At 44.9% G+C, this 21,343-nt stretch overlaps 1 protein-coding gene across 1 annotated transcript in view; it reads left to right on the forward strand.

Annotated features, from left to right (window-relative positions):
- Positions 1–21,343, forward strand: part of COL20A1 (collagen type XX alpha 1 chain) — a 156,038-nt gene that overhangs the window by 19,058 nt on the left and 115,637 nt on the right. The window contains exons 9-16 of the mRNA XM_054980462.1: positions 1,644–1,808; positions 5,677–5,849; positions 8,422–8,551; positions 11,836–11,981; positions 16,216–16,339; positions 17,846–17,985; positions 18,321–18,450; positions 20,826–20,968. Of these exons, the coding sequence (XP_054836437.1) occupies positions 1,644–1,808; positions 5,677–5,849; positions 8,422–8,551; positions 11,836–11,981; positions 16,216–16,339; positions 17,846–17,985; positions 18,321–18,450; positions 20,826–20,968 (1,151 nt within the window). The remainder of the gene's footprint in view (positions 1–1,643; positions 1,809–5,676; positions 5,850–8,421; positions 8,552–11,835; positions 11,982–16,215; positions 16,340–17,845; positions 17,986–18,320; positions 18,451–20,825; positions 20,969–21,343) is intronic.

Genomic DNA, 21,343 nt, shown 5'->3' on the forward strand with positions numbered 1-21,343 from the left:
CTAAACAAGATCTCTTCTATTCAGGTGACACCTGTAATCATTTCACAGCACTTTCTCCCTAGTCAGTGTGAAAAAGTGCTTCCGTAATTTTGGGGTTGCTTTGGGGTGCTTTGCTTTGGGATGTGTAAAGCACTTCTCAGAGCTTCTATTGCTGTGATCCTTAATAGAACCCTTTAGGACAAGTATCTCCTTCCTGCAGATGGAGGATATGTGTGGCTGAGGAATAGCAACCTCCTTTGGGCTATCTAGTGAGTACATGGTAGAGATAACTGATTAGAAATAGTTCTATTTCATTTGGTGGCAGAGTTACCCAGTCAGAAGCGTTTTCTCCCAACATGCAGCAACATGCCCAAGCTCTGCTCATGAGCTGAGTTCGATCCTGGTGGAAGCTGGGTTCAGGTAGCCAGCTCAAGGTTGACTCAGCCTTCCATCCTTCTGAGGTCGGTAAAATGAGCACCCAGTTTCCTGGGGGTAAACTGTAGATGACTGGGGAAGGCAATGGCATACTACCCGGTAAAATGTCTGCCAAGAAAACATCGTGATGTGATGTTCCCTCATGGACTAGTAATGACTCGGTGTTTGCACAGGGGGGACTATCTTTACCTTTTAATTAAATTGTAGAAAAGATAGAACTTACATTTATTGGGATATATTCCATTCACAGTAATTTTCTTGTAGAAGAATGAATTCTAGTCTAAAGCATTACTTTCCCTATACCGTGGCCAACTAGTTTGCATTGTGACAGCAGGCGGATATGTGGATCAGGCCTTCATGGCAGGAGCTCTGGAGAAGCATGTCCTCCTTGGAGGAGAGAGAAACTCTCTCAGTGGAGACAGGGAGAGAGAAGGAGTCAGCAGGTATTCCCACCTTAGACAAAGAGAACTCACTTGCCTACCAGGGAAATAACACATACACACAAAGACACATGCTGAGCCCCCCTCCACAATATCTAAGGCATGCTGTGTCACCTATCACAACAGAGGTGAGGCAGGAATTGTGGATTTTCTGCTTTGTGACTCAACCCCTAAACTGCTGTTAGCGGGTTGAGTCACAAAGTTTCACTACACTACATTTCATGCCATTCTCTCGACTTTATCATGAACTCTTATCATAATTCTATCTAACATCACTGGCCTCATACCAATAATAAAAGCAGCATAATGGGGCCAAAGCAGATGTGTCTGTTTGGGGGACTCATCTACATAAGCAGAGAAAACAGAAATAACCAAAAAGAACAAAAACATTCTAAAATGTCATTATGAAAAAGAGAAAGGTGGAGATGGGGGAAACTGAAGCTGCCTTATGACCCTTGGTCCATCAAGGTCAGTAATGTCTACTCAGACTGGCAGCAGCCCTTCAGGGTCTCAGGTGGAGGTCTTTCACTTCATCTACTACCTGGTTCTTTTAACTGGAGATGCTGGAGATTGAACCGGGGACCTTCTTCACGCCAAAGAGAGGAGAGTTCCATTGAGCCACAGCCCCTTCGAAGTCAGTTGGCTCAAGCCTCGGAGGATTTATGGGACGCTGGAAGGAGGGCATTGTAGTGGGTCGGATGGGAGCTCCAAATTGCTCCCCCGGCAGTTACGCACAAGCATTCATCTTGTTTGACGTACACCTCTCAGATACTGACATTTGTTTTAAAGGAGTGAAAAACGCCGACGAGGCAGAATTGCGCCAAGTGGCCTCCGATCCTTTGGAGCTGACGGTGTACAACGTCCTGGACTTCCCCCTGCTCAGCTCTCTGGTTGGCCGGCTTACGCGAGTCTTGTGCGCTCGGATCAAAGAGAAGAACAAGGAGGAGAATACAGGTGAGGCCAGCGCCTCTGTCTTCATTTCGCTTTGGGACTGTCAAAGCTGTAATTTCCTGCAAGATCCCCCCACCACCACCACCACACAGACACATTACGGACACCCCCTCCCCTTTCTGGGGAACTCTAAACTAATGAAGTCAGTAAGCAAAACCAAAATGAATGGAAAGACATACCTGAACTTATCACTTGAAAAGGTTGTATTTTGTGTCTCTCAAACAATGTGAATTGAAAATTTTTTTATTGTCGAAGGCTTTCACGGCCGGAGAACGATGGTTGTTGTGGGTTTTCCGGGCTGTATCGCCGTGGTCTTGGCATTGTGGTTCCTGATGTTTCGCCAGCAGCTGTGGCTGGCATCTTCAGAGGTGTAGCACCAAAAGACAGAGATCTCTCAATGTCACAGTGTGGAAAAGATGTTGGCTGGTCATTTTTTAAAGTTATTTTTAGTTTTGTTTGACATGATGGTTAACCTTTATAGACAAAACATGGTTTGGCTAGGAAATCCTAATTTAGAAAATCTTAATGAACATATATGAATATATTTGTGCAATTATGTGTGCTGAGGTTTTTAAGTAGGTGGCTATCATAGTCAAAAACACTTGACGTCATTCACAAAAAGGTGATATAATCACACACAAATCACAGTAATAAACAAGTCAAAGGAACAGGTGCATATATCCACGCTCAGTCACCAGGTAAGTACAAGCATGAAAATCAAAGTCCATATAACAAGGAGCCCCGCTAGAATGCAGGTGGAGAAAAGACACGAGGCTGCACGGAGCAGAGCCACGACGCCCTAGAAGCAGCACCGGCTTGTTCCGCTGAAATACGCCGATGTGACTGTGTTGACTAGCCTGGTGCTGCGTCTTAAATTGATATATTGGAATAGTGCTTGAATTGACCAATCATTTGGAGTGTTGGAGACAATTCGCCCCTGAGGAGGTAGGGACAACGAAACAGCCGAACAAGCCGGTGCTGCTTGTAGGGCGTCATGGCTCTGCTCCGTGCAGCCTCGTGTCTTTTCTCCACCTGCATGACTTCAAGTGTTTTTGATTATGATAGCCACCCACTTCTGTGTTCACCACTGTTTGTAATAGCATATGTTCTGAATGGGTTCCTCCTTCCATTTTCTACGAGGTTTGTAAGTAGTCTGTATTATAAGTGGTCTGTATTATGGGTGTTTTTATCTTGTTTTTATGATATCATGTTTTATCTAAATACTGTGATTTCTGTTGTGCTCTGCTCTGAGCCCACTTGCAAGGACAGCGTATTATAACAACTAACTAACGAACGAACGAAGTAAATACGAAGCTGCCTTCAGACCATTGTTCCGTTGTGGTCAGTATTATTTTTGTGATTGTCAGCCACTCTCCAAGATTTCAGGGCGAGATCTTTCACATCTGATCCTTCTGAGTGGAGATGGTGGGGATTGAACTTGGGACCTTTTGCGTGCCAAGCAGATGCTCTACCACTGAGCCACTTTTTTTCTCTTTTGTAAACCTCACCCTATTATGTATGCTTTATGGTTGTTTCCATCCTTTTTTTAAAGGAGCTCAGAGTGGAATATAAGGCTTACCCTTTTATTTTTTAAAAAATTAGACTTTTATTCTGCCCTCCCTGCGAGAGGGCTCAGGGCAGATTACATCAGATAAAAACATTTCATATAATTTACATATCATAAAAGCAATAAGATAGTTAAAAAATTCAGATAAAACATCCTGCAATACAATATAATGGCTAATATGCCAGACAACAGCAATCAATGTTCAATGATTGAAAGCTAGATGGTGGACGACTCTGATGGGAACGGCTCAGATCTTCTCTTGTCCTCTTTCCAGGCCAATGGAGGCCTAGCCCAGCCTCAACCATATGCCTGCCGGAACATCTCTGTCTTACAGGCCCGGCAGAAAGATAGTAAATCCTGCCGGGCCCTGGTCTCAACTAGAGAAAAGACTGAGGTTCAATGGTTCAGCTTATGCTTTGCTTGCATACAGTTTTATTTTTATTTTATTCCTGACACATCCATTTAAAGCATCACAGGTCATTAGTAGGTGTTGAGAAAGATCTTTCTCTGCCCAACTTGTTGCCGGTCCATGCAGACAGATGGCCTGAACTTCATTTCATCCTGTGACAACCCTCCAATGTAGGTTAGGTTAAGAGACTGGCCCCCAAATCACCAAGTGAGGTTTGTTTCAGGTGGGTATCCATGCTGGTCTGTAGTAGAAGAGCAAGATTTGGGTCCAATAGCGCCTTAGAGACCAACTAGACTTCCAGGATATGAGCTTTCGAGAGTCATAGCTCCCTTTCTCAGATGAACTTTGACTCTCTTGAAAGCCTACACCCTAGAAATCTAGTTGGTTACTCAGGTGTTACTGGACTCGAATCAAGTGAGGTTCATGGCTTCAGTCCTAGCCCTATACACTAACCACTACACCTCACTGACTCCCAAACCTCATATATACAGTAAATCAAACCATTAAAAAAAACTAATTTTTTTAATTTGAGAGCAAGAACAGTACAGGATGATTAAACAGAAAGGAGAAAGGGTGGGATAGAAAGGTAAAAAGTAGTATTTTGGAAACTGTTGGTTATTTTAATGATTTAGGAGAAAGTTGTTAAAATTTTTGTTTGGGGTCTCTCTCAAAACAGATTGATAAATATTTCTCCTCAGCAGGTAGCTCTATCCTGAGCATGCTCAAAGTGAGAGCTATAGGGCTTTTGTCCTTCAGTTCTTAGCCTGAGGGTTGTAGCCTGGAGAAATCAAGACTTTTGAGGAAGATATGGGAGCAGAGAAAGGGAGGACGGACTGCTCTGTATTGGCGAGCCTCTCCACCCTTTTCATGTTTATTTTTGTTTCCATTATAGTTCTAATTTTTGAACTGTAAGCCACTTTGGTTGCCAACAGGGGAGCGTAACAACAACAACAATAACAACAACGTTCGATTGAGTTGTCCCTCAGGACAACTTAATGCCACACTCAGAGTGGTTTACAAAATGTGTTGTTATTTTCCTCACGACAATCACCCTGTGAGGTGGGTGGGGTTGAGAGAGTTCTGGAAGAGCTGTGACTGACCCAAGGTTACACAGCTGAATTCGGGTGGGAAATCAAACCCGGTTCTTCCAGGTTAGAATCATACCGCTCTTATCCAAAAAATTGGATATAAATAAATAACAATTTCACCGACATCTTATTATTCCTCTGAGATCAGGGTAGCATAATTCCCCCAATCTTAGTTTCACAGCAACTGTTTGAAGTAAAATAGTAGAGTCTAGTAGCACCTTTAAGACTAACCAGCTTATTGTAGCATAAGCTTTTAAGAACCACAGCTCTCTTTGTCATGCATCTGACAAACAGAGCTGTGGTTCTTGAAAGCTTCTGCTACAATAAATTGGTTAGTCTTAAAAGTGCTACTGGACTCTTTATCATTTTACTACTATATAGACTAACATAGCTAACTCCTCTGGATCTGTTTGAAGCAAGTTAGGCTGGGAGATGCTGATTGGCCCACAGCCTCATCCATCAGGCTTTCTGTCTGCGGGCCAAACTACAAGTGACGAATGACACAGGTTGGACACTTGTCAGCTTCCCTCAAGTTTTGATGGGAAATGTAGGCAGCTTGGCGGAATGTTGGACAAGTGACAGTTGAAAAGCCCATTGGACAGCAGTCGGAGAGCCAAGCTGCAAGACCAGGATGCCTACATTTCCCATCAAAACTTGAGGGAAGCTGACAAGGGTCCAACCTGTGTCAGGCATCACTTGTAGCTTGCTTTGAGAAGGATCTTGAACTTGGGTATTCCTAGTCCGAATCCAATGTTTTCCTGTAACACTACACAATATGACACTCCTGCCTGCTCTTCACACGTACAGGTGATCCAATAGAAACTGCTCCCGTGAACAGTGGTGCCCATTTGAGCCCAAGCAACCTGGTTGTAAAAGAGGTGACTTCCAGAAGCATGCACCTCATCTGGAAGCCTCCTGTGATACCACCCAAGAAGTATAGGGTGGTCTACTACCCATCCAGGGGTGGGATCCCCAAAGAGGTAAGGGATCCCATGTTGGATGTCGTGTGTTTGGTTAAATCAGCCAGAGGGCTAAATACTAGAAGGAACTTCCTGACAGCTAGAGCAGCCCTTCAGTGGAACAGGCTTCCTTGGGAGGTGGTGGGCTCTCCTTCCTTGGAGGTATTTAAGAAGAGGCTAGATGGCCACCTGGCAGCAGTGCTGATTCTGTGAACCTGAACAGATCATGAGGGGGAGGGCAGGAAGGGTTACATCAGTGCTTAGTTCTCGTGGCCCCTTCTTACATGCCCGGGATGCTCACTACTTTAGGGTCAAGAAGGAATTTTCTTCTGGGCCAGATTGGCTGGGGATCTTGGAGGATTTATGCCTTCTTCTGGGCATACAGCAGCAATCGAGGGCAGGGTGAGGAGGTAGGTAGGTAGGTGTGAATTTCCTGCATTGTGCAGGGGGTTGGACTAGATGACCCTTGGGGGTCACTTTAAAAGATAAAAAAAAATTCCATGAGCGCATTAATCTGCCACAGTAGTAGCTTTCTAACATCCAACCATTTGGGAAATCTCCTGCCAGTGGGTGAAGACTCCCCCACCCCTTCATTTGGCATATCACCAATAACTGATATTGGCCTTCCTTCCTGGTTTTGATGTTGAGCGTGTTTATGTGTTATATGCTTACATGTTTTTAGCAGAATTATTGTATATATTATTTTAAATCTTGTTTTTATGTTCTCTGCCTTGGGGGACTATATGTGGGTGGAAAGGCAGCATAAATATGTTTTAAATAATTAAATTAAATTAAATTAAATTAAATTAAATTAAATTAAATTAAATTAAATTAAATTAAATTAAATTAAATTAAATTAAATTAAAATAAAATAAAATAAAATAAAATAAAATAAAATAAAATAAAATAAAATAAAATAAAATAAAATAAAATAAAATAAAAGTAATTCTGTTTAGGGGAAGATAGATAGTGGTAAGCCAGTGAATTTTCTTCAAATCTCGTTCCCCATCTCTGAGCCTTGAGAAATCTGAGGAATTCCTGAACTCCCTTGGCTTTGAAAACCACCACAGAATGTTGGAGGCAGCTAACGGAAAGCTGTTTCTCATACATGAGCAGATAGGTGAAAATTTTCACCTAAATTTTCAGCAGGTGAAAATCTGGGTGTTTCGATGTGAGCATAGGGTAGCCCAAAGTGAGAATTCTAATATACATTATTGAGTGATCACTGTTTAAAAAACTGTTAGACGAGGAAGTAGTCTTGGTTTCATGAGGGGAAGGATAACCAGTTGTTTCTCGTAGGTTCTCACTAGCAATACTTTTAGGCGGGTGCCTGTGTTGGTTTGTGGTAGAAGCAGGGGCGGCCCCTGAGGCAGCTTAAGGGCTGCCTCTGTGCGTGCGCATGCACATGTGCACTGGACTGCATGATGACATCACTGCATGTGACATCATCACACAGGGCTGGGTGCGTGCATGGGGGGCCTTCCAGCCCTCCCATTCAGTTGCTCTGTGGGCCAGGTGCAGCCAGCAGCCCTGGCCGCTGGGTGCGCCTGGCCCACAGAGCAACTGAACGGGAGGCTGCCCGCTCAGCTGCCCCACACTGCTACCGCCAGCGCACTCCTGTCCGGTGGCGGCAGTGGCAGCTCCGTGGCACGTGCCCCTGCCCCCAGGCCAGCACCCCTCCGGTGCCTTAGCACTCTGTGGCGGCTGCTGGGCCAGCCTCAATGGGCGGGCTGGCCCTGGGTAGAAGAGCAAGATTCGAATCCAGTAGCACCTTAAAGACCAACAAGATTTCTGGGGTATAAGCTTTTGAGAGTCAAAGCACCCTTTTTCAGATCTGGGGAAGGGAGTTTTGAATCTTGAAACTGACACCCTTGAAATACCAAACTCTTAAAAACTTATACTCTCAAAATTTTATATCCTGGAAACCTTGTTGGACTTTAAGGTACCTACTAGACTCGAATCTTGCACTAGTAATACTATGATCCTTGTATTACTTGCAATGCTCATTTTCTCTTGTTGAGCACCCAGGTATGCTCACATTGACTATTTGCACACAATTTAAAATGAGCCTCATTCAGGTAGTTTTGCATCTGCCCAGTTAGTGCCATTCCTCGTCACTTAGGCGGCTGGCTGGTGATTGGCATATGCTCAAAATTTACTAGACTGCTGGAGTGGAAGAAAGTCAAACTTTTCACAGCATTTTGATTCAGTTTGGGAAACTGCAAAGACTACGGTTCCCATCAACCCTGGCAGGGGGTCATACTAAGGAAGATATGGGAAGAACAGTTGAGAGAGGAAGGGTCCTGGTTAGAACCTCTTTCCCACAACCGATTGCTTCTCTCCCCTCCAGAAAGTCTTGGGAAAGAAGGGAAACTGGTAGGGAGATGGACAGGTTTATGCATTTTGCAGGAATCAAATTGAACACTCACAAATATATGTGTCTTCTTGAGCACTCATAAATGCCTAACAAACATTCTTATATTTACTAGGAATGGTTGCACAAAAGGTGGGTGGTTTGGGATGAAACACAGGGGTGTTCATCCATCTCTAGTTCTTACCATGTGGCTCATTGAACCTTGCTGTATATTTGCAGGTAGTTTTAGATGGTTCTGCCTCCGCTGTCCAGCTCTTCAATCTGACATCCCACACCGAATACCTGGTGTCGGTATTCCCCATTTATGAAAACGCAGTTGGAGATGGGCTCCGAGGTATCACCTCAACATGTAAGTCTGGAATCACCAACATGGTGACCATTGTATGGGAAACCCCACCTGCAATTCCTTCCTTGTGCCCCTGAGTGTGACAGCCTAGCAGAATTGCAAGTCAAGACATCTTGCACGGGTGGTTCCACTCTTAGCAGCTACACACGTCCAGCAAGAGGTGTGATTCTGCCCCATGACTTTTTACACCTGGAGTTCATATATTTTGTGTTCCACCTTTTTTTTTAGCAAAGAAGCTCCCACGGTGGGGACTGAGGCCTCATCAATAAGTGGATGATGCCCAACTCTGCCTTCTAGGGTTACCAGCTCCTGGAGATTTGGGGCAGGTGCCAGGGAGGGTGAAGTCTGAGAAAGGGAGGAAGCTGAGCAGGGATATGATACCACAGTATCCAACATCCAAAGCTATCATTTTCTCCAGGATTGTGTATGTTATGTGCCGTCCAGTCGCCTCAGACCTATGGCGACCCGATGAATGAGAGACCTCCAAAACGTCCTAACTAACAGACGTGCTTAGATCCTGCAAACTGGAGGATGTGGCTTCTTCTATTGAGTCCAGCCACCTCATTTTGGGGTCTTCCTCTTTTCCTGCTGCCTTCCACTTTTCCTAGCATTATTGACTTTTCCAGAGAATCTTGCCTTCTCATGATGTGACCAAAGTACGATAGCCTCAATTTTGTCATTTTAGCTCCTAGGGAGAATTCAGGCTTGATTTGATCTAGTGCCCACTTATTTGTTTCTTGGTCGTCCATGGTATCCATAAAACTCTCCTTCAGCACCACAGGGTACTAATCTCTATAGTCTGAAGATTGGGCAACCCTATTTGCTTCTCCTTTTTATCTGAGTAAGTCAGAACAGAACATTTTAAACAAGCACTTGGAGTAAGCAATGGACTGCATGAAGGGCAATAAACTAACGCTCAAGGTAGAGTTCAGCCGGTATGGATGGGTTTTCAACTCTCTTTGAATTTCAAAATTAAGAGTGCTAGTAGATGTAGCTTTATTCATTGGTCGCAAAAGTACTGTCTGTTGCATGCAACAGCTTTGCCTGGGATGCTCTAACTGCATCCCCTCCTGGATTGCACTGAGCAGACCAGATTTATCCACAGCTTGGTAACGTATATGCTTGGCTGTTGTTATTCACTATACATGGGGCTGCCTTAGTAGACTGTTCGGAAACTTCAGCTGGTCTAGAATAAGGTGGTCAGATTATTGACTAGAACTGGACCTTGGGGAATTCCCAGTGGCTAACATAAAGCATCTGGTATATAAAGTACTTCACTGGCTTCCAGTTAGTTTCTAGGCGCAATGCAAAGTGCTGGTTTTGACCTACATGGTATTAAGCAGTCTGGAAAGGCCAGGGTGTCTAAAAGGCTGCCTCTGCCCATAGGAACCTGCCAGCCAATTAAGAACTCCATCCCAATCAGATCTGCCTGGTGCCCTTTTTACTAGTTTTTGAACTCTCAAGCAAAAGCCATCATGTTTGCTTTTAATAACATCAAAGGGTGGCTATGATTTGCTTTGTTTTAATTATCCATTGCTTTTTAAAACTGCTGGTTTTGCCCATTATTTTATGGATTTATTAGCTATTTTAAGGTCTGCTTTAGTAGAAAGGTTGCTAGCTCTGGGTTAGGAAATGCCTGGAGTTGGGCGGGGCGGGGGGCAGCCTGGGGAGGGTTGGGGTTTGGGGAGAGGTAGGACCTCAGTGGGCTGTAATACCATAGAGTCCCCAAAGCAGCCATTTTCACCAAAGGAACTGATCTCTACTGTCAGGAGATCAGTTGTAAGTCTGGGAGATCTCCAGCCACCACCTGGAGGTTGCTTAAACAGAGACCTATTGAAATTATATCTGTCCTCTTTGCAGGGCTGCTTACCTCCTTCAATAAAAGAGAAAGCAAGTTTCTAGGCCTTATGGCTGCCAACATAATGACATTAATAATAATAACATTTGATTTATATACCACTCTTCAGGACAACTTAATGTCCACTTAGAGCAGTTTACAAAGTATGCCATTATTATCCCCACACGGGTCATTTCATAGAAAAAGAGCTAGAGGAACTCATTAGCATACCTCATTAGCATAACTCATTAGCATATGTCATGCCCCTTGCCATCACCGGAGGTGTTCCATTAGCATAAATGATTTGCGTATGCCATACCCCCTTACATCACCTTCCCTGGCTCTTTTGGAACCCAATCCTGGTCATTCAGGGCTGAAACTGGGCCCAAAATGGCAAAAGGGGACTGAAAATGGCCAAAAAGGGGCCTAAAATTGTCAGGATCAAGCCGCTACCGAGTGGGAGAGTGATCCACCATCCGTCAGAGGCCCGATCCAGGCCGTTTCAGCCCCAATCCAGGCCGTAATGGGCCCAAAATGGCTGAGAGTCAGGTGGGCAAGGCCATCTGGCATGTGACCTCTTTGGGGAACTGCCAGAAATGTGTTCCTGCATGTTCCCCCTCAAAATGAGCCCTGACCCCACAACAAAGCACCCTGTGAGGTGGGTCGGGCTGAGAAAGCTCCAGAGAGCCGTGACTAGCCCAAGGTCACCCAGCTGGCTTTAAGTGGAGGAGTGAGGAATCAAACCCGGCTCTCCAGATTAGAGTCCCGCGCTCTTAACCACTACACCAAACTGGCTCCAAGATAGGCCTGGATGTTTGGTGGCAATGTGGGGTCAGATCTCAGAAGCCAGGAGTAGTCAAGAGACAGAGCTTCAGCACAGAGCTGTTTGGCTTTTGTCATGACAAGCGTACCTAGAATCGGTTATGCTAAAGAAGCACAACTGCAATTTAAACAAGTTGATCTGCTTAGCTGTTGGGGGGTTTCCGGGCTGTATTGCCGTGGTCTTGGCATTGTAGTTCCTGACGTTTCGCCAGCAGCTGTGGCTGGCATCTTCAGAGGTGTAGCACCAAAAGACAGAGAAAATGTCACTGTGACACTGAGAGATCTCTGTCTTTTGGTGCTACACCTCTGAAGATGCCAGCCACAGCTGCTGGCGAAACGTCAGGAACTACAATGCCAAGACCACGGCAATACAGCCCGGAGAAAACCCACAACAACCATCGTTCTCCGGCCGTGAAAGCCTTCGACAATACATTGATCTGCTTAGTTTGCAAAATGTTGTTGCCCAGGGAAGTCAGAGACGCTACTTTTCTTACAGCAGGCTATGCATGGTTTTGCACATTCTCAGTTTTTTATTTTATAAACTAAGTAAAATCCTTGAAGTTCTGTCAGATAGAAAACATGATACATTATTTTTTCCTGTTTTCTTTTTATCATCTTGCTCTTGTAGTACCTCTGTCTGCTCCTCGTTCCCTTCGAGCAGCTGAAATCAGCCACAACAGTATAAGACTGACCTGGCAGCCAGCAGATGGCGCTACTCAGTATCTCGTCCTTTGTTCCTCAACACCCAACGGAGCAAACGATGATACTAAAGAGGTAAAGAATATACATTTTTTTGTTCATCAGTTTGGGGCTCTTAACAATTTAGGAATTACAAGCAGAAGGAGATTTTTCATATGTGGTCCATTTTAAACAGGTGATATGCATCATGAAGTGGTACAGTCCCAAAAGAAAACTGTACCACATGATCACCTACATCTGGTTTTTCTTCTGGATGCTGGCCTGGGAGGAATATTAATGAGCAAATAACACTTATCCTGTATCAAGTACATTGGCTCCCAGTTTGTTTCAGGACTCAATACAAAGTGTTGGTTTTAGCCTTTAAAACTGGGCCCAAACTGCCTCATTCCATAGGTACTCTGAGAGAGGGCTGCCTTCCATCATCTGGCAGGAGGAGGAGGAGGGGATGGCATGACAGCACATCTAGAAAATACCTGGAAGTGATGTCACATCATCAACATGAAGGTCTAGGAATCAGACAAAACTCTATGGTGAAACCATAGAATTTTGTCCAATTCTTAGAGTGTCATGTTGTCATCACATTTATGACATGGCGTCACTTCTTGGTTTTTCCTGGAAGTGATGCACAACACTGGAGTTTTGGGGAAACCCCCCCCCCCCCGCCAACCACTGCCCCACCAACTGGTGACAGACATTAAAGAGGGAGGCCATAGTAGATCCCCCTACTCTGAGATCATTCAAAGACTCTCTGCTGCCAGAACCCACAATTCTTGATCTATGCTTGGTGGGCATCCATACATGGGACTTCTTGGAAGCTACTCTCATCTTTGGAACTCCCTGCTCCTGGAATTGCCTTTCTCCCAGTCACTGCAGGCTTCCTGGCTTCAGATAAAAGACATCTTTGAAAAAAATCAGAAGGCCTTTTAAAAGTAAGTTCTTCTGGATTGATTTTTTGAAAAAATATTTTTACTTTAAAAAAATTATGATGGTTATATTTGGATATTATAAATTTCTAGTCTGTTCTTGAGTACTTTATGTTAAAGTAGAAATACAGCATATAAGTGGCCAAAATAAATAGATAAAGAAGCAGAAAGTGTTGGGCAGACTGATCCAAAGAGCTGAGGGCTGGGATTTGGACAGGAGCATGTGCTCGCTTGCATAGCCCCGGATGCTTGTGGGAAAACGACTTCTGCCAATGGACAATCCCGTGTTCCTATTTCAAACAGCTGGATCTGCAAAGCAAGAGGAGCTATCCCTTTGGCTGTTACGCAACGTGTGTAATTATTACTTGGAGAAAACCTCCTGAGATGTGAGCAAAACCAGATCAGCAGCATCACTGAGAAAAATCGATATTTGAGAACAGAATCTGTAGGAAAGTACTCCATTTGAAAATCAGACCCACTTACTTTTTGATCTGCCATATGCTTCATTCTCACGTGCACATCATCATTAGGTGCAGGGCTTTTTTTCAGCAGGATCTCCCCGGATCTGAGATCCAGCACCTCTGAAAAAGATCACGTGACTGGTGGCCCTGCCCCTGGCGCCCAAAGACCTGTGGACTGTCTCCCTGGGAGGAGCTTCTCCCGGACCGCTTGCTTCCCTGGCCTTTTCCCCGACCTTTCCCTCCCTCCCTCTTTTTTTTCCTTCTTTCCCTCCCTCCCTCCCTCCCTTTCTCTTTCCTTATCTTTCCTTCTTCCTTTTCTTTACCTTCCTTCCTGAGGCGCTACTGCCTCCTGGCCGGCTGAGAGGCAGGCCAGGAGGGAGAAGAAAGGAAGAGAAAGCCGCCCTCAGTGTGTATTTCCAGCGGTGCACACCCACTTTGCGCACACACGTGATAATAGAGAGATCCACCACCTCTTTTCCCAGAAAAAAAGCCCTGCTAAGTTGTTGCAGTTATTCAAATGCTAATGCAAGCATGCGTGACCAGCACTTGGCGATGTCTTGTGCCCAGCAATGCTTATGGTACAAAGAAGCTCCTATCTAAAAGGCATTTGGAACCGTATGCTGCAACCGAAGTCTTGGATACATCTGATGAAGTGGGCTGTAGTCCACAAAAGCTGAATCTCTGGAAGCAAAATTCATTCTTCTTTAAGGTGCTGCAAGACTCCTTATTCTGATGCGAGGAGGGAATCCCAACCCTTTGTCATCAAGTGTCAACGCACACGCACTGGTTACAAACGTAAATGGTTTTATTTAACTTCTTCATACACATAAGGAATCTCTACTCACAATTCTTCTAAATAACGAAAGGAGAGAGTGCATCTTTCATGCATAAAGGCACTTGATGGAGCTTTGTAGACCCAGTGAATGTGGTGAAAAAAGAGAGATGACTTGCTCCTCTCCCTGCTGAGGTGTGAATGAACAAAAGAGGAAATGGCCTTGACAAGTTTTGGCGGGCTTTGAATGCCCCAGGAACTGAACCTGTGGGGTAAGGCACTACAACTCCCGGGATGCACTTCTCTTAAAACTATAGGCATACATTCTAGTCTGGTACATATTGATTAATATAGTCAGCTTGCTTCTGGAACAGTACACTCCTGGTTTCTTTTTTTCTGCCACAGACAAACCTAGCTACTCTTCTGGAATTATTACTGTGACTTAAAATAGAATTGGGTTATGGAATTGTGCTATTGTGTTGGAGCAGTTAGGAGAGCCAATCTCTCGGATCAGGAAACTGAAGGATCTGCATGGACCATGTTCTGGGAAACTTGGGCTAAGACAAAAAAAATCACTTAGGGAGTCCACCTGCATAAATAATATTAGGTTTCCAGGTAGTTCTGCTAGCTGGGCTGAAGATGGCAGCAGATTGGCTGTAATGGGTGAGTGAGAAGAGCTGAAATAAATAGAAAATTGTTTCTGCAAACAGGACTATGTATGCAGTTATGTTCAGGTGGTCTTCAAGAACGTGGCAACCTGAATGCATAGCTCTGATTGATTATCACCTGGCAGCCTCCCTCTATGCATTTTTGGAGACAGGTCAAAATGAGTAGCTGCGTTACTGTCTGTAGGAGCAGAAAAGAGCAAGAATTCAGTAGCACCTATAAGACTAACAAAAGTTGTGGTAGGGTATGAGCTTTCATGAGTCACTGCTCACTTCTTCAGATGCCAAGTGAGCTTTTTATTGTTTTTGTTACGTTTATTTTCCACAGTCCACCAGATGTTTGGGCTGGAAAATTTGGTCCTTCACTGACTTGCATTTTATTATTGTCATTGCTGTTATTGTTATCTTTATTTTCCACAGTCCACCAGATGCTTGGGCTGAAATTTTTGGTCCCTGACTGATTTGCATTTTAGATCAAGATGGGTAGCCATGTTCGTCTGTCTGTAGCAGTAGAAAAGAGCAAGAGTCCAGTAGCACCTATAAGAGTAACAAAATTTGTAGTAGGGTATGAGCTTTCATGACTCACAGCTCACTTTGGTATCTGAAGAAGTGAGCTGTGACTCACGAAAGCTCATGCCTTACCACAAATTTTGTTAGTCTCACAGTGTGTAATCTACTTTGGGTCTCAGCGAGAAAGGTGGACTATAGATAACGTAAGTAAATAAATACAAATAAATAAAGTTCCACTAATTGAGTAATGAGGTTCGCCTTTGTCCATCCTTAAACCCATCTACTTCATTGAATGCCCTCAGGTCCTAATACTCTAGATACTCAGGTACTAATTCTATAGATACTCAAGTTGCTTCTTTTTTCATATATTTCTAGTTGTCTCATTTTTATCCCACTGTGGGGATTGGTGTGGCATATGTGGTACTTCATACCTCTGTTTTATTCTCACAACAGCCCTGTGGGGTGAGTTAGGTTGGCTCGAGGTTGCTCAGTGAACTTCAGGGCAAAGTGATGATTTGAACTCAAGTTTCCAGTCTTACTGTAAAACGTCCAGTAGCACCTTTAAGACTAACCAACTTTATTGTAGCATAAGTTTTCGAGAGCCACAGCTTTCTTCACCAGATGCATGATGAAAAGATCTGTGGTTCTTAAAAGCTTATGCTACAATAAAGATGGTTAGTCTTAAAGGTGCTACTGGGCTTTTTACTAGTTTGCTACTACAGACTAACACGGCTAACTCCTCTGGATCTACAGTCTTACTGTCTTATCACCATACTACTCTGTCTCCAAACAAGGGATAGGTGGAAGGGGGATCTTGTGAGCTCTCAAGCAAGAGGTTTCTAACAACCTCCTTCCCCCCTGAATTTCTCCCTTCCATGCCTGTTAAGTGGCTCAGGAACAGGAGCTAAATGCAGCTGAAGATGTATCGGGCTTCATTGTCACAGCTCATTTCCAGCATTTTTCCCCGTCTTTTGTCAGGTGAAAGTAGTGGAGCCTGAAGTTCTGCTCCGGGGTTTGTCCCCCAGCACTGAATACTCTCTAGCTGTGTACGCAATGTATGGAGAAGATGCTAGTGACCCCGCAAGTATTCAGGAAACTACCTGTAAGTCATCACCATTCTTTTCAAACAAATCTTTTTTTAACATTGGGGACTGGGGTAGCCAAGACAGAAGGAAGACCTTGACACGGGTCTGTCAAGCCAGATAGAAGTCCTCTAAGGATCTGGTCCAAGTCCAATGGAGTAACAACTACACAGAATACAGAATGTGCATTCCCCCTCTATGGAGGAATGAACATGAGGCTTATTAGTAAAAATACTTGCTATTGGTTTTCCTGGAGAGATGCTGAGAATCTAGATTGGCTTCTGGGAATCTCTTAGGAGCACACTTTAGCCTCTTTGCTGAACTCCACTTGCCAGGATTTGCTGGGAGGGAAGCCATGGAAGTCAGGGCTTTTTTTCTGGGAAAAAGATGGTGGAACTCACCATTAGGGAGAAACACACAGAAGAAAAGTGTTGCTACTTTCAAATGCCCTGCTGCTTTTTTCAGCTGAGGGGGAGGAGGTCCCTCCTCCCTCTCCCCTCTGCTGAAAAAGCTGCCAGCATTTTAAAACAGCTTTTTTTCAGCTGATGGGAAGGGGATCCTCCTCCTGTCAGCTGAAAAAAATGTGCCAGCTTTAAAAGTGACAACACTTTTCTTGCGGGCAAAAAAAAAATGCTGCTGCTTTCAAATGCCCCACTGCTATTTTCTTCTGATGGGGGATTCCTCTCCCATCAGCTGAAAAGTGGCAGGCTTTGAAATCAACACTTTTCTTGCCACTTTGGCAAGAAAAGTGTTGCTCTTTGCCTGAAGCTAAAGAGCTGGACACTGTGGGCCGCGCAAGGGAGGAAACAGGATCAGGGAGTGGAGCCACTGGGCATGTGATTACTTTCAAGAGGTGCCATTCCATGGCATTCCGGCTGAAAAAAAGCTCCGATGGAAGTTAAAACTGAATTCAAATTATAATGTTGATGACCTTTAAATGGCAATCGCAGGAGGTTATAGCCCCTCTCTACACTGCCTTGGTCAGGCCACACCTGGAGTACTGTGTGCAGTTCTGGAGGCCTCACTTCAAAAAGGATGTGGACAAAATCGAGAAGGTGCAGAGGAGAGCGACGAGGATGATCAGGGGTCTGGAGACTGAGCCCTACGAGGAAAGGCTGAGGGCCTTGGGAATTTTTAGTTTGGAGAAGAGGAGGTTGAAGGGGGACATGATTGCTCTCTTTAAATATTTGAAAGGCTGTCATTTGGAGGAGGGCAGGGAGCTGTTCCAGTTGGCAGCAGAGGGTAGGACGCGAAGCAATGGGCTAAAACTACATGCAGAAAGGTACCGACTGGATATTAGGAAAAACTTTTTCACCGTCAGAGTAGTTCAAAAGTGGAATCAGCTGCCTAGCGAGGTGGTGAGCTCCCCCTCACTGGCAGTTTTCAAGAAGAGGCTGGATGAATACTTGTCAGAGATGCTTTAGGCTGATCCTGCACTGGGCAGGGGGTTGGACTAGATGGTCTGTATGGCCCCTTCCAACTCTATGATTCTATGATTCTATGATTCAATCCTCCATATATTGCAGTGGCCCTGAGCCCCCCACTACGCCTGAGTTTCTCAGATATCAGCCATGGCTCAGTCAGGGTCAACTGGGAGGCGACTTTGCGTGCTGTGAAAACTCACCGTGTGACATATATCTCCAGCAGGGGAAGCAACACTGGAGAGGTGAGTGGACATAAAGAGATAGGAATTGGGCTAGTCACTCATTGCAGGGCTGTTCTGAGGATAAAATAGGGGAAGGGAGGTCCGCGTACAGTGCTGTGACCTCTTTTGGCAAAGGGTGAGAGGAAAATGGGATATATTTTTGGACGTGTCCATGTTTTGATGTCTAAAGCGGGGAGTGAGATAGTGTGGCTTTTCAAAACAAAAACGACGCATGCAGGCCTCTCCTCATTTCACTTCTTGTTGCTTTAAGGATATTCCTCCTGTTTTGAGATCAGATATACTCAAGTCGCAGCGATATCCTCTTTATATATTCAATAGACCTCATTTCTTTTCAGGTAGAGGTTCCTGGCAATGTTTCATCTGCTGTGCTGAAGCCCCTGTCGTCACTGACAAAATATTTTGTCAGCGTGACTTCCATTTATGATGAAGGCGAATCCTTCCCTGTAACGGGCAACGTTACTACGTGTAAGTAGAGGCCGATCAGCTTTAGAAGTGGCATGACCCTTAGAAAACCAGTGTGGCTGGAAGCTAGAATGATGCATAGACCTTTATACTGTGGGGAGATGTGGGAATTTTGAAGTCTTGGCAAGCACTGGAACTTGGAACACTACCGATGGTGTTATGTTCTTCCAGGCTCCTGTTGGAATAAAAACTGTTGACTTTCTGTAGCTCACTGAAGGGCTAATTTCAAGAGTAGTTAATTTTTCTCCCAGTGGCTGAAAGACTTTCTGTTGAAGGTGTTCTGCCACAGACCTGCCTAAACCTTAACTTACAGAACCACATTAAACAGGCAAATATTGCTTGGCTGCCCATACACACGTCTGTAGCTACTAGTGTACAAGTATGAAGTCCATTTCATACAGGGCTTTTTTTCTGGGAAAAGAGGTGGCGGAACTCAGTGGTGGAACTCAGGACCGCACAATGATGTCACTTTGGGTCAGCTGGAACAAGGGGGTTTTTTTTAAATTTAAATTGCCCTCGGCGAAAATGGTCACATGGCTGGTGGCCCCTCCCCTGATCTCCAGACAGAGGGGAGTTTAGATTGCCCTCTGTGCCGCTGGCGCGGAGGGCAATCTAAACTTCCCTCTGTCTGGAGATCAGGGGGCGGGGCCACCGGCCATGTGACCATTTTCAAGAGGTGCCAGAACTCCATTCCACCACGTTCCTGCTGAAAAAAAGGCCTGATTTCATATATTTTGTAGCCCCATACACACAATACACAGAGGGGGCAAGTGTGGCCAAATACCCTGGTTCTCTCCTTCCCCTGAGATGGAGCATGCTAACCCATAAGACTATCAGACCATGGCATTCATCTTCTCCAGCTTCCTGTCTCACACAGCAGCCAACTAGTTGCTCTGGAGGGCTAACAACAGGGCATAAAGGTAAAAGTAGTCCCTGTGCAAGCACCAAGTCATTACTGACCCATGGAGGGGCCGTTGCATCATGACATTTTCTTGGCAGACTTTTTGTTACGGGGTGGTTTGCCATTGCCTTCCCCAGTCATCTACACTTTACCCCCAGGAAACTGGGTACTAATTTTACCAACCTTGGAAGGATGGAAGGCTGATTCAACCTTGAGCTGGCTACTCGAACCCAGCTTCCGCCAGGATCGAACTCAGGTTGTGAGCAGAGCTTGGACTGCAGTACTGCAGCTTACCACTCTGCACCATGGGGCTCCTCCCCAGTTCTGGATTTCAGAAGTTTGCTGTCTCTAGATATGCAGGTTCCCTTAACTTGCCATAGCTAATAGCCATTAATGTACGGTGAATCGAGAATCACAGTTCTTTTTGTCAGATGCATCATGACAAAGAAAACTGATTCTCGAAAGCTTATGCTACAGTAAAGTTGGTTAGTCTTAAAGGTGCTACTGGACTCTTTTCTATTTTGTAGTTTAAAAAGCCAGAGCCAGAGGAGATCGCTCCTCAGAGGGTTTGTACATTTCATCTTTGCCTCCCTGAAGGCACTGTCAATTTCACCTCTCTGCCTCTATCTTTTAAAATTTCCCTTCCCGGCTAACATTGCATCTCTTGACACGTGTTCTTCACATGTCAGATGTCTCGTGAAGAGTGAGACGGGATTTCAAACTGGATTTCCCAGGTCGTAGTCTGACCCTAACCACTAGGCAACACTGGCTCTCACCATACTTGTTCACAGGAGGGGTCTGAGCCAATGAGCTCAGTCTTTCTCCTCCTCTATATACATTGCCCTGTACATAGATCAAATGTACCAGACTTCCTGAAAATGGGAGCTAATCAGCTAATCAGAAGTACAGGTTGGAAGGTAATAATGATACCACAGGCATGTCCACAGGAATGAAATTGAAGCAGATGCTTGTTACAAACAGAGCACACCAATAAGCTTTGAATCTCACCAAGATACCACCCAAGGGCAAAATAGATACTACTGTTTTAAAAATAATTCTGTTTTGAATGATATAAAGCAGTATCAAGGACTGTCTAGCATAATTCTATTTATAAAATCCCAGAGATTCCCGTGCAGGAGAAACACGATCTTTCCTCCTCCTCTCCTTGAATGCCCTTCTTGGGCTCCTCGGCACTTTGCAATGCCAAACAGAACGTGTCTTCTTGCTCGGAGATGAAACAATTATGCTTTAATTAATGGCTGCAAAATATTATAACTCAGTCCTTCAGTATGAGCATATGTCATTGGGGGTCTGAAGAAGTGAAAGGCAGGCTGGTGAAGGACAGCTGCCCGGTTACGACTCCGCTCCCTCGCCATCTGTTCTGTAGCATGGCCGCACAATGGCCTCACCTCTGAGCAACAGGGACAGAATGTGGAAAAACCTGATCTTTAGCATCTTCCTTTCCTCTGACTCTCAGTAAAGGTACCGCCGCCGAGCCATTTGAAGGTCACTGAGCTCTCAGGAAGTGAGATCCGGTTGGAATGGGAAGCGATCGCAGCATCCGACGTGATTGTCTACCAGATCAAATGGAATGTGCTCGGTGAAGGGAGGTCACAGGAGGTATGCAGGAGGAGCTGACTGGTGGAACTCCCTGCTACAAGATGAACCTAAGAAGAGCCCTGCTGGATCAGGCTGGTGGTCCATCGAGTCTAGCATCTTGTCTCACACAGTGACCAATCTGTTACTCTGGAAAACCAACAAAATGAGAACGAGGCCTTCCTCTGTAATTCAGAGGTTCACTGCCCCTGAATATGGAGGTTCGCCTTAGGCACTGTGGCTAGTAGCCGCTTATACTCCATGAGTCTGCCCAATCTCCTTTTAAAGCCTGCGGCCATCACCACATCCTTTGGCAGAAAATTCCCCATTCTATTAAGCCATTGGAGTAGTGGAGTGGTGGCCACTGACTTAAATAGATGAAAAAGTCTCTGGCTGATT

Source organism: Eublepharis macularius, chromosome 5 (genome assembly GCF_028583425.1).
Source record: "Eublepharis macularius isolate TG4126 chromosome 5, MPM_Emac_v1.0, whole genome shotgun sequence".
Lineage (NCBI taxonomy): Eukaryota > Metazoa > Chordata > Lepidosauria > Squamata > Eublepharidae > Eublepharis > Eublepharis macularius.